This window comes from Neopelma chrysocephalum, unplaced genomic scaffold (assembly GCF_003984885.1).
Source record: "Neopelma chrysocephalum unplaced genomic scaffold, ASM398488v2 Primary Assembly neopelma1_106b, whole genome shotgun sequence".
NCBI classification, from domain to species: Eukaryota; Metazoa; Chordata; class Aves; order Passeriformes; family Pipridae; genus Neopelma; species Neopelma chrysocephalum.
In genome coordinates this window covers 428860-442546 of record NW_020897771.1, presented here as the reverse complement: position 1 = coordinate 442546, position 13687 = coordinate 428860, and the positions used below count along the sequence as shown (strand labels likewise).

Here is a 13687-nt window from a genome sequence, read left to right as displayed (position 1 = left end):
CAACAAATACTCTATAAATGTTTAAAACCACTAAATAAAATTAATAAACCATAAGCTGATGTCTATGTACTACATTTTACTTTCATTCACCTGCTGTTGTACAACACCCATTATTCTGCTATTTAAATATATGGTTTAGAGGCACAGTCAGGCATTCATTCACCACTGGAACACAGGCAGGCACACGGCAGTGTTAAAAACATTCTCCCTCACCCCTTTTTTATGGCTTCAGACCTCAGAAAATTAGTTCTTATTGGCCGATTTAAATTTTCAGCCTCAAAAAGGGAGTGCCAGAGACAGATTTATTTCAGTTCTACAGCTTGGGAAGGTAACAAAAATGTAGAAATCGCCTCAGTTTTAGAGTTCAGAACAGTGGACCCTGTTGCCCCATCTACCTCCCACAAGAGCAGGCTTACCTTGAAAAAAAGATCCCGGAGAAATACTTCTGGAGTGAATTCAGTCCCTTCTTCCTTCTAACTGCAGGTTACTGCTTGTCTTAAACATGGGAAACATCCCTTGCTTCAGGCAAAAATTCTCAGCAATTTCATCTGAAAGCTTCTCCAGAAAGCTCCTCCTGCACATGCAAACCCCCAGCTCCAGCTGCGTCCTGCCCAGCACTGGCAGTGATCCCAGTGCCCCCAGCCCTTGTCCTGGCAGGCAGCACAGGTGGCAGCACACTCAGGGAAGGTAAAACAGCCTCACAGTGATCCATTCCATTCAACCTCGCTCCAGCTGAGGAGATCTCACTGCAGACACATCCCCTGGCAGGATGCTGGGATGCAGTGAGTCAATGTTTTCTGGGACCTTTCTTGTCGTGGGCTGATGCTGTGAGCTCAGCAGAGAGGATGGCACAGTGCCTTGAGTGGCATTTTGCACAAAAGGCAAGAGCAAGATACTCATCAAGATTCCGGTGTGTAAAGACTCCGTGCATTTCCCCTCAACCAAGCCTGGAAATCACAGGCTTGGCTTCACGCTGGGATGGGGAGGGAGCTGCAGTAACAGAGCCTCACACTGGGAGAGTCTGTGGTTCAAGGCTCCTGGGCCCTGCAAACAGCAGGCCACGACTGGCAGGTGCAGTGCTATCCCATCACAGAGTTCCTTCCCAGGGTGAGGAGTGTTGCCATGCCCCTCTCTGGATGTCAGGACTCTGGGAACGTTGGACAAGTTACACAAGACCAGCACGTGTCCCGCTGTGTCACAAAAACACCAATTCTAATACAAGGCTGACAGCTCTGCAGGATAAATTTCAGCACCAGATCTCCTGGCACCCTGCAGAAGGAAGGGAAACTGTTCTAAGGTTTCAGACTTCATAGGCGTGTAAATGAGGACAGATTGATTAAGCTGATTGAAGCAGCTGGAACCATTATGTTCCTGCTCCTCAGTCCCAAGTGGAAACCAGCAGAACCCAATGCTGTAGTCAAGGCAGCAAGTGCAATGGCTTCCCCCACTGCAGCTGGTTCAGAAATCAAGTCAAGACCAGCAGGGCAGCCAGTGAGGCAATTAGGTATTTTCCACAGGTATCTTGATAAGGAAGCCAGTTATTTACAGCTTTCTGGCATGTCAGTCACTTTAGTATTTCCTGAACAACATTCAGAAAGGAGACGCTTTTTTTTTTCTTTTAAGATGAAGGTGTTTTATCCAGAGAATTCTTTTTTCTTGCTTTTGGAGTTGGCTTCCATTTCCCCCATGGATAACCACAAGCACATTTTTGTGAACATTAGGTAACAAGAAAGCCTGCTGCTAATTCTTTCACATCAGGGCCTGGGGAAAAATGCAAACTGTCGGGTGAAAGCTAAAAAACAAACAGAAAAGATGGGAGGGGGAAGAGAACAGGAGTGAGAAAATAACTCAGGAGTGAGTCAGCCATGCTCCTCCTGCTTAGTCACCTGTAGTGCTGCTCTCCAGACACACAGGAGATGGGGAATAAGATGCCTGCCTGCCTTCCACCTGCCTCCTCCTGACAGGGACTTACACAAAGAGGAGATGGGGCAGAGCTTTGGGAACCAGCCATTCCAGGGACAGTTTTCTGGAGCAGCAGAGCTGGCAGTAACCTCCTTGCTGCTGTTTCCCACCCCCTCCTGTTGCCCCTGCACTATTTCTCAATTAACTCATCTCGATTCAACCTGTTCATGTGCTGGTTTGAGTTCCTCTGGCAGTGCCCTGCAGTTTTGCCATCGGAGGGGGTTGCCATGGAGAAGAGGGTGATGTCACTGACACAAAAAGCACCGAATTTACAAATACAACAGGAACAGAGCTATTTATAAAGAGCTGCTTCTCTCCCCCCACTCTTGGCTGGGGTGGGTGGAGACAAAGGCAGCAGATCCATTCCTGATGTTTCTGTCAACAAGTCTCAGAAAATAATTTTCTTGCTAGAAAATATCCCCAGCTCATGAAAGTGCTGAATGCTGCCAGCTTTGGGATTTCATTCATTAGAGCTGGATTCAGCTTTCCAGCTCCTCACTGCTTTTGAGGGCAAATAACTGTGTCTGTGTAGTAACTTCTACCCCCAAAAAACTCTGCAGCATCACTAAGATACACTTGTGGGAGGACAGAGCCTGGCTTCTGGAGTCACAGAAAGTCTGGTTTCTTGAAAGGCTCTGCAGTAACTCCTGGGATCACAGAACATGCAGAGCTGGAGGGACCCCGGGGGCAGAGTGCAGCTCCTGGGACTGGCTGCCTTGGCCCTGGCTATGGAGGTGCCACTGCACATCACCCCAACCCTCAGAGAAGGAAACATTTAGCACATATGAAAATTGCAAAACACAGAAGAGAGAAGAAATGGAGGATTATAAACTTTGACAGGAACAAAAATAATAATTTTAAAATGCACATGGAATAAAAGGGTGGTTTAAGACCAGGACAGGAAAGCTACCATAGACATCAAAGGAGTATTATTTATGTGTGTGGCACCCAAACCAAACATGCAACCATCCATCACACCAAAATCTGACAGGAGAGTGACATCCCAGAAGTTGGATGCTAAGAATTATTCACCAAGATACAGGTCAAGGCCCAAAATTCAGTGTAAAAGTTAAAAAATCCCTTAGGTTTTCAAAGAAAACAGCTTGGATCTTGGCAGCTGGTGGAACAGCTACACTCCAGCTTTAAACAACAGCACCAGGCAGAGCAATGCTTTCCCTGTTTTAGTCTCTGGATACTAATCAATACCAAGCCTATTTTGGTGCCATATTACTGGTTGCATTGCGCATTTCAACTGCCCAGAAGCATCACTGTGGTAGGGAGCCACAGAAGTTTCCCATCCCAAAGCAGGTGAGGAAAAGCAGCAACTAAGTGTAGTGTTACCTTGGTTTTATGAGCCATTTCTCCTCGGCAGAAACAAAAAATTTATAAATATGCATATGTAGGTAAGAAAAATATATGTAAAAGTACAATACCAGTTTTATAAATGAGCAAACCCCAAACTTCCATGACCTGTCCAGTCTCTCATGCAGAGCCAGGAGCAGTGGGCAGGGGAAGGTTTGTCCTCAGTCTGGAACCCTCTTTGTCTAACAAAACTACAAAAGCATTACAAGGGCTTTGCTAAAGCACCCACAGCTCAGCACCCAACAGGTTGGCTTTTACTGTAACGAAATGGTAGGAAAAGTCAGGAGAAGCAGGGCTCTCATCTCTCCTTTTCAACAAGGCCAACTACTCAAACAGCGTTTCCTAATTTGCTGTCTCCCATTTCAAGAGGACCAGTGTGTACTTATTAGGGAAACTGGAAAAGTAACTCTTTTCCATAAGCCTCATCCGATGCACCAGTGTGTTCCTCCTCACACAGCAGTTGTTCTGCCTTTCCCACTCCACCCACACTGCTGAGCATCCTGTAGGAAAGGCTGGGGATGCATCAGGAAAGATCACCATGGAAACCACAATAAAGTTTAAGACAGTGAAGAATGTGCCATATAGTGAAAGCCCGCAGAAACTTCAGCTTATAATTGAGAATGTTCTGATGTGTGGACATATGTACTGCTGACTTGGATAAAAGCCTCCTCAGTTCAGCTGAAAGGAAGGAAAACACCATTTTGGACTTGGTGCATGGAGCACATGTAGAGCAGAAATGAATGCTCAGAAATGCAGTGAAGGTGGCTCCCATGTTCAGCTGCGTGGGAATTATGTGTTCAAAGAGCTGAGAACAGGATCATAGAGAGTTTTCCATTGTTGTCCAACTCCCCAAGTGAAAAATGTGCTTTTCCAGGACATAAGGAGGAATAATAACTTTTCTAATTGCATAAAAAATGGACTTTTCCTGTTACACGTTGCCCATGTTAAGCAAATCAGAGACTGCTTTCACAGCTGAGAGTAAGGTTTCTGGTTCAGGCCAGTCAGGACTCCTCCCAGCTGACAGTTGTTTTACATCTTGATAAAAACCTGCTGCTTTTAGACGGGATCTAAGCCAGAGTTTCTAAGATAAAAGACTGTGGCTCCAGTAAATCTGCATGAGGAAAAGCCGTCCCTAGTTCCCTACAAACAGCAGGAGAAGGGGATGTGCCACTGAAACAAGGGGTGCCCTCTGCCATTGTTCTCTCAAAGGGTATCAGGAGGGCTGGGCTGGGAACCAAGGGAACAGGCTCAGGAGAGGACAAGTTGCAGCCGGTTCAGTTCACACACAGGTAAAGCACCAACCCAAGGTGGCTCTTCAGGAGCAGCTGCAGATGGGGCAGAACGGCCCAGTGCCTTTACTGGTTGTTTTGACCAGATACTAAGGGAACACACCAACAAGCCACGTTCACCACTGAGTTTTGCACTATTCCAACATTTTTTTCCCTACAAAATTATTCCCGAGTGAATGATTACATAGAGTACCACACTACATCAAAGTACATGACTAGTTTAGCTTCAAAGAACCACATAACTCAAGATCCTGAAAACTGAGGAGAATCCAAAGCACTGGGAAAACAACCATCAGCTCAGGCCCAGAACCTGAACACTGACAGTTGCCTTTGTGTCCCTCAGGTGCTGCTCCTACCTTGTAAATCACACTGCCACACCAGCTGGAGCCACGGGATCAATAATTAAATAGCTCTGGATGGTAATTATTACAAAAGGAGAGTAGGAAACAACCATTTATAGAACCAACAAAAGGAACATCATTTTTCCCCAGTCTTACTTAGTGACCTCAATATCCACATGTTGTTTAATAATTTAAAATGTTATGGAAATGAAACCTTCGTATTTCTAAGTTTCCAACCATGGCATTCTGCTGGATTAACCAAGCAGAGGGGCAGTGAGTGTAAATCAGTAAGAACCCAGCGAATGAAGCTGGTAAAGTGTCCTTTATCCAGCTTTAAGGGCAGTCTGTATAAGCAGACATATAAGTTAATGTAAATGCAGTGCCCATAGCCCCAGGCTAAAGCAGAGACTCTAAGCAGCAGTTCTGCAGCCCACAGCCAAATAACTCTCTTAGAATAAGAACTCTCATCTTCTGTACACAGGTTTCCTCAGGGGAAATCATGGGGCACAGCCTGGAGCACAGCACCTTAGGAGCTGCACTTCAGCCCCAGGTCATTTGGAATATTTATTAAGTGGGAAATCAGCAGCAGCACAGAGGAATGGTTTAGAATTACTTGCTGATACACATGCAGGAGGGGTGATTTGTCTACTTTGAATAACAGAATCATTAAGGTGGGAAAAGACCTCTAAGAGCCCAACCAGCACTGCCAAGCCCACCACCAAACCACATCCCCAAGTGCCACCTCTACATATCCTTTAAATCCTTCCAGGAATAGTGACTCAACCACTTCTTACTGAGGGTGCCCCAACACCCTTCATAGATTCTCCTCAGCCCTCCTTTTGTTGTTTGTCCTGTTGTTTTTATGTTTTTACTGCAGTACTCAGGTTAAGTTTTAACTGGGCTTTGGCCCTTCTAGTTTTCTCCCTGCATCACCACACGAGATCCTTGTAGCCCTGCTGAGTTTCCTACCCCTTCTAGTTCATTCTGGAAAATCAAAAAGCCAAGTATTACCTGCTAGCACAAGCCCAAGCTTACACCTCCTAATCTATATAACACAGATCTCAGGCTGGGAAAATCTCAGATAACTGCACTCAGAATATATCTGATAAGTTTTATCAATTATGTCAGACTTGGGATTTTAACTCTAAAAATCACATACCTTTTGCGACCAGAAGATGATGAGGGCTCCTCAGCCTTCCTTAAGCTTCCTTATAACGATCTCTTCAGAGGTAAAGTTGGTCTCAGCTCACACTATATTTAACCATGTGCAGGTGTACCTTGGAAAATCGTTAGGTTCTGTCCCACCATTGGTGGTTCCACTCCCTGACACTCAGAGGTCACCTGGAGCACCTGTGTGTGGGCACTGATTCCCCAGGAGCCCTGGAGACAGTGGAACCACCTTCTCCAACCCCAGCTGCAGCTGCCAGAGCTTAAGTGCAGAAAATGGCTCACACCTGGGGGGGTTGCCTCACCCACAGCTCAATCAGCCTCCATTTTTTTATAGGTTGCATATTTTTGTGGCTTGGTGACTTCCTGCCATTATTTCTAGACCCCTTTCCAGTTAACACAATAGAGTGGACTTTAAAAGCTTGATTCACTCACTGTTTCTGAATCAAAGCACTTCAAGACTGCAGAGATCTTCCAGACATCCCTGCTGTATCTCTGGTCAAGTTTTATTCTCAAACAACCTGGTACAACCATGATCTATTGCTTCCTTGGATTTATTTTCCTTGGTGCACTTTTATTTATATAGCAGTGTATTCAAACTCACTAGAGCTCAGATTCCATCACCATATTGTTTTGTGATAACCTGACTAGGACTTGTACACCCTTCCCACATTTCACCCTGCCAGCCACCCCCTGTGGCACTTCCTGTCATCCCAGGATCTGTAGTTGCCTCTTTTCCTTGGACACTGCTAAGACAATTTTCATCTCCAAATATCTCATGGGCAAGGCTGGTCTCTCTCCTGTTTCGTGACAAGTCTGTGACAATCCCAGCCTGCGAGAGCATCTGCCTGTTACACAATGATTCAAAAGTGATGCTTAGGAAAAGCTTTGAAGGTTGGAGGCGGAGTTACTTGAACATACAACAAGGATGTCAAAAGAAGACCTCCCTGTCCTCCTGGTACATGTTGGTGCAATGAGCTCGTAGGCTGGGGGAGCAGAGACTTACCTGTGTGGAAGAGAGGCAGAGTTTCACTGGAGTAGAACAGAACAACCAGCACAAGAGGTGACTGCTCTTTGTTATCCCTGCTCCTCCCTCTGTTATTTGTGTGTGTTTATTACAGCCAGGGTTATAAGGCCACTGCTGTGTTTATTTTACAGTACTTGGGGGCAGTTTTGTGTTGTCTGGGACATACATGAAGACTAACTGATCTTATTACAGATTATTGCAGGCTTATTACACGGAGAAGGATTTAGTACACTTTTTGTTCAGAAAGAAAAGAGGTGCCAAGTCAACATCAAAGTAATAGTGGAGGGTTGCAGCTTTGAAATACATCTCCTTGTAGACAAATAGGTTCACTTACAGCTTTTAAAGACCTTTGCTGAACTTCTGCTGAGAGCTCTTATCTCTGCGTTCAGGCTGTTCTCAAAAGCTTTCTGTCTGAATTAGACATGGTGAAGTTGTTCTGTACTGGCTGGAAACATGTCTTGCCCAAGAAGTCCTTGGGATGAGCGATACTTGCTTAGCAATGTTCTCTTCCTAAGCTACCTGGTTTTCAGACCTGTGCTGCAGGATATAAACTGAAACAGGAGGAAGTGAGACCCTCCCAGATTTTGCCTAAAAGGCAAAAGTTAGAGGATCAGCAAAAGAAAATAAATTTCAGCTAAAGAACAAACATGCAATGTTTTTAGAGCTCGCAGAACTTAGCTATGCACTGGACTCCTTGCTGCTCTACCAGTGATCTTGGGCTCTTAACTCTGGCTAGAGATAAATCATTATTTATCTGCGTGCTCAGTACATGACTTATCAATGACTTGTACTACAAGAAACATTATTTAAGGCATTAATGGACCAAAATAAATTCTTCTGCAGCAGTTTACATTAGATATTAAAGCTGGTCTATCAGGGCATTTAGGTCCCATTCCTGACTTACAAGAGCATATAAAAGGCATTAGGAAGCTGGGAGAGGAAAAAAATACAGGCCAAAGCAAGAGGAGTAGTGCTGGAATAGGCAGAAAAAACTGGAAACAAGGTGGCTTGTAGCCATGTGAAAAAAACAGAATTAAGTTCCAGAACAGAATTTGGAGACAACACAAACAGGAGAATCAGCAGAACCATGGCTGGACAATTGAACCAAATGAAAGAACCCAGCCAGTTTGGCTTTCCAGGAAGATGAAAGTTCCTGGTGATGCAGTCATGTGCTCTCACTTCCATGCGTGGCAGAATCTGTGAGGAAGTAAATCCCAAGTCTGAGGAGTTTCTCTACGTTTAAAGTACACAGTACGTTGGGTTTGGATCCTGTAAATTCTGTTGTCTTGAATAAAATGAAGCCTTTGTATTGGTTTCAGTAATACAATGTATAAAAGGTTAACACAAATATCTATCCACAAAACCTCCCACAAAAACCTGCAAACACTTCACTTATGGCAAATTGAGACTTCAGGGAGATTTCTGGAGGATGCTCAAATCCAATCAGGAACTGCAGCCCTTGCAAAAGTAAACAAAACACTTGCCTTAAGAAGCCAAAATTAAGTGTGTGGCTTTTCCACTCATGTCTTCATCTACTTTTTCTTATGACAATCATCCATGAGAGCATATTCCAAGTAGAACCATTCAGGTTATGTTCCAGTGTCCGGGAAATGCCACGTGGTTATGAGCCACCAAACGGGGGGGTCTTGTATCCAGCAGCCACAAAACATCCCCAGCAACTCCAGCACTAAACCCAGTCTTTCAAAACCATCTGACAGCAGTGTTTAATGTGACTGAGTTGCTATCCAAAGACAACTTTATTGATCAAACACTAATTGAAAGGCCAACTGAACGTAGGACAAAGCCACTCCAAAGAGCGCGGTGTGAACTAGGCATAAAACACATCTTGAAGGAGCTGTACAAGGGGAGGGGGCAGACATGACAAACAATTTTCTCTGGCAAACTGCTCAGACACAGGTTAACCTCCTAAGCCTCTTAAGTGATCTGGGCACTGATGCAACAGAAACATCCTTTAGCAAGTCCCATGTGAAGCACAGCAGACACAGCTGCAATCACTGTCATGCTTACATTTAAAAAAAATAAATAAGAAATCAACAACAAATTCTTCTCTATAATACAAGGTGTGCTTGTCCTCTATGAAGTCACAGGAAATTCTAGAGGAGGAAGGTTACTCCCAGAGCAGCTAAGGACTCACAAAGTCGTTCTTGGAAACAGCTGTCAAACATGTCACCGATTTCCTCTCTCAGCTCCCGCAGCAGAGGCGCTGTGGACTTACCATCTGCATTCAGAATTCTCCCAAAAAGTTTACTCCAGAAATCACTGTCAACAGTCCTAAAACAAACAGAGCAGTGTTCAGTGGAACAGGACACACACACAGCACACACACACGTCTGTCAGGGTCTGCATTTATATTCAGCACTAAACATCCCGGGAGATCCACCCCTGAAATAGTCATTCCAGTCAAGGCAAACTAGGAATGTGTTGTTCATTGCATATGCATGGGCCCCTTGCTTTTTCCCCAGTAAGCTTCTGGATAGGAATTACACACATCTAACCCCCCCTGTTTGTACTGTTACCTTTTTTAGCATTATCCCCATTCACACTGAGCCACAGCACTTGGCATTTAAAGGAGTTACCAGGAGCAGTTCTGAACCAACAAACTTGGTAGAATCCTTTCAGGAAGAAGGGGCAGAGGTAAATCTTGTTTCCCCACTTGCAAGCTAAGTTAACAAGGCAATATTAAAGGAAAGCTACAAGAGAAATAAATTAATTTTTTTAAAGGTGTTTTACAGCCAGTTTTACTTTGGTTTTTTCCCTGCCTTCCATCTGCCAGAGTTCTGTATAGATAACATTTCAGAGACAATTCACAGGAATAAATCCCCTCTCTCCCAGATGTACCCACACAACATGAATAAAAAGGTTAAGTGACTCATTTAAGTCTTGGCAAACTGATATCAGAGCTAACCCTTTGTTCTTCAGTCTTGCACTGCTACTGAGTACAGCAGCACTTTCTCCCCTGAGCCAGGAGGTACAGTGGCTTGGGAACAAACTATCTGCCTCTGCTTTATATGAGTGACTCACCAAACAGCAGCAGCCAGAGTCTCAGAAGGAATCCAGCCTGTACAATTACACTAGTAACTCTTATATTTGCTAAAATAATTAAGTCATGCAGAACCTAACCCAGCAAAAAATATGCAAGACTTGAGGCCATTTTCTTCGTGGGCTTAGATGAGTAAGAGGCATAGCAGAAGAGATTAAGTGTTGGTAAGGAGGTCTAAGGAGTTCAAAAGTAAGGAGTAACAAAAAGAGTCCTAAAAATTCAAACACAGCTTCTATATCCTACCTCACAAACTTGCACAGATGAAGTTTCCTAATATAGTATAGCAAAAATAGAAAAACTAAAAAGTCTCTGGGAACTGAAACATCCCCAAATCCATTCTTTAATAATGGTAAAACCCCTCCCCTGAAAACCAGGCTGCCAGCCCTCTAGTGATACTCGGAGATGAAAAAAGCAACTTGATCAGAATTCACATTCACCTTTCCCTAAGTCTCTATCACTTTCAGGAGCAAAGCATAAGACAGGATGGAAAAGAAATTCCTTATAACTCCCAAGTTATGAACTGATGCACCCAGGTGAGCAACGAGCCATTCCAGCCTGGTTCCAGTTCCACAGAACTCATGCTCAGCTTCTTCCTTCATCTCCTCTAGCCCTTTCCAGGTCTCACTCCTTTTCTGCCCAACTCTCCCTCCAAGTTCTACCTCTACCAGAATCGTAATATTTTTTGATCCAGTGTCACCAGCTTTTACTGCAATTCCTTTCCAATTGACCCCTCCCCTCTAAACTCAAATGATGGCCAGCCCTATCCTTCCAAATTCAGACTTACTATTCCTCCTGCTCCAGTTATCCAGACAGTTATTGCTATTTTTCCCATACCCACATCCTGATCAGGTCCCCAACACCATTTTCCAACCTTCTCAACTCAGGCCTTGTGTGGCTTCATCTGCAGTAGCTCAGTTTAATCTCTTGCAGAATTAAAAAAGAATCAGTTAGAAAACCAGTAAAGAAAAAAAAGGGCATTTTCCCCCCTGTACAAAGCAGCCCATGAAGCTTTTTCTGAAGGCTGAATGCAAGCAGCTGGGAGGTGTGAGCAGTGCAGGTTGCTAGGGAACTGGACAGCTCCACACTGGCACAAGGTTTCCTTAAGAAGTGCTTTCAGGAGTGTATCCACACAGGCGGTGCAACCAATATCCATGACCCTGAACACAGCAATTGCTGTCATGGGGGGGAGAGTTCTGGAAAATCCTTAGGAAGTGCCAAGGCAGAGGATGCTGCAGGATGTGACTAAGAACATGAGCAAGTCCAAGAACCAAAAAAGGGCAGAGGAAGGCAGAGCAATCTTACAGCCAAAACACGTGGCTAAAGAGAGCAGCAGCAATTAATACCTGAGGACAAACAGCAGCTTCCAAAAAGAAGCTGTTTGCACTTGCATCTTAAATGACAGTTGTAAATTCTTTTCCTTCCTGTGCACGTATATTTTGTTTCTGCAACTGTTACAGACAACCCTGGCCTCAGTGTCTCAGCAGAATGAAAAAAGAGCAAACCAAACTAATCCACTCCTAGAGCAACATGCTCATGGGATCTTTTCTTTCCTCTCACCACCCACCCACTTATCAACTTTTCCAAGCTTGGTCTCTGAGGTGCAAAGAGAGACTAAGGCAGTGCGGTCTGAAAGGATGGAAAAAGCAAAATCATCTTCACTGGACTGTTCGTATTCAGCTTAAAATTGTCTCCTAAGCATTAAGGCCACCAGTGAACAAGTCCAATAGCTCCACAGTTTCAGTCCCCACAGAACTAACACTTTTTGGCAGCAACAGCCCCAAGTTCTGTGTTCCAAGCTCTGAGGATGGTAGCACTATAAGGAAAATGAAGTTAGATGTCTGTTCTTTCCCAGTAGCCTCCTCTGCAAAAGGACTTACTTTGGTAAGTTTTGGCTGATTTTCCAGATGGAATTCTCCTGATAGACCTGGATATGATCCCCAAACAGCATCAAATGGACTATATCTGCAATGCCAACCAAGTCTACCTGTAATCACAACAAACATCACAAAGTTCAGTGCCTGTCACTTTCTGCAATCCATTACAGCTTTCTGCTTTTGGTGCTTTCACACATTTAAGTCTGGATTGGTCTTTGCACCAGAATCTTCCAGAGACTGTTAAGCAAGAAAACTTCAAGCAGTAAAATTCTGTTTTTATTGTAGGTTTCTAAATAAATACAGTAGTCACAGACTCTCAACAGTGCTGCCAGTCCCCTTCACTTAGTGCCAAAGATTCTATCAGGTGTCAAATTCAGTATTTATCGGTCAGAGCTTTCCACAGCACTTGAAAATTGCAACCTAAGAAAATAGATTTTGCAAAGGAAACACAGAAACTAAGATGTCCTGCTAAACAGAGACTCACCTGATAAGGAAGAGAACTTGCTGCCAGAAGCTGCTGCCCATGAGGGGTCTGAGATATGGGAAAGCTGTTGCACAAGCTCACTCGAGACTGCAACCTCAAATCCAGACTGTGAGAGAAATCCACCACCTTCAGAGCACTTGCCATGTCCTCGTTAGCAAAGGCATCACAGATCCTGAGTGGAGGAAGCACGTGAAGCACAAGACAATCCAACAAACTTTTTCTTTCTGTAATTAATTTAACAGTGCAGTGAAGGTGAGTCTTAGCCATGTCAATGCTCCCCTCTGATGGCTGCCTTCAGAACTGCTGCAAGGGCTGCCCCTGGACAGGAGCAGCTGGCAGCCGGGAGCCAGGGGTGACACTGGAGTCTCCAGAGTGAGCCATGGGAAAGGGCAAAGAGTTGAGGATGCTGCTGTTTTAATATTGGTCACAGTTATCCAAACACAGTCTGTGCAATAGGACAATAGTGCAGTGCTTAGCACTCATCCCTCTCCTTCAGGATCTCAGAATGCTTCATACAAAAAATAATTAAGCTTGATTTAACAAACCTTTCCTGGTCTAGAGGTGAGGGAGGACAAACAAGAAGGGCAGACAGGAGTATCTGTATCAAGGACTGCCAAGCCAACAATATCCACAGATCACAGCTCTCACTACTATTCTTCTTACAGATTTGTTTGCTGAGCATATTTTTTAATTTATACTGTGCACTTGTCCTTTAGTTATCTTAAAAAACCCAAACCACTATCCTAACTTTTTGGCAGCTGTTTTTTTTTATATTTGCCACAGAGAAATCCGGCAGAAGATATCCAAGCCCATCAAGCCACTGTTAGATCAGTGACTTCCAAAATAGGATGCAGCACCCTAAGGGATGTGCAAGACAACCCACTGTAGGGTGTGAAGAAAATATAAGAACTTCAGTGTGTATGTATGTAATTTGCAATTAAGTAAATAATATAAATAAGTTATTAATAAAATAATCACAAAGAAATTCTAAATAAAAAATCTTGGGGGTGTGCATGTTAGATGACTGCAGGCTCTAAGTAAATTTAAAGTTAATAGCTATTTCTAACTTATCAGGGATAACTAAGAACAGCCTCAGTGAATTTATGTAATGGAATTCTAC

The 13687-nt window shown here is 44.0% G+C and overlaps 2 protein-coding genes across 10 annotated transcripts in view; both read right to left on the bottom strand.

Annotated features, from left to right (window-relative positions):
* PAK6 (p21 (RAC1) activated kinase 6) overlaps positions 1 to 1592 on the bottom strand; it is a 38888-nt gene extending 37296 nt beyond the window's left edge. The window contains exon 1 of the mRNA XM_027696382.1: positions 417 to 1592. The gene's annotated coding sequence lies outside the window, so the exon portion shown is untranslated. The remainder of the gene's footprint in view (positions 1 to 416) is intronic.
* Positions 1593 to 1616: 24 nt separating this feature from the next.
* Positions 1617 to 13687, bottom strand: part of BUB1B (BUB1 mitotic checkpoint serine/threonine kinase B) — a 28264-nt gene continuing 16193 nt past the window's right edge. For 7 of the 9 annotated variants that reach the window (XM_027696355.1, XM_027696360.1, XM_027696356.1 and 4 more), the window contains 3 exons: positions 12568 to 12739; positions 12087 to 12193; positions 8435 to 9440 (listed from right to left, as the gene is read on the bottom strand). In XM_027696355.1, the coding sequence (XP_027552156.1) occupies positions 9263 to 9440; positions 12087 to 12193; positions 12568 to 12739 (457 nt within the window). In that variant the 3' untranslated portion in view covers positions 8435 to 9262. Of the gene's footprint in view, positions 7128 to 7482; positions 9441 to 12086; positions 12194 to 12567; positions 12740 to 13687 lie in introns of those variants that run through there. The other 2 variants (XR_003536353.1, XR_003536354.1) reach the window with 2 other exon arrangements.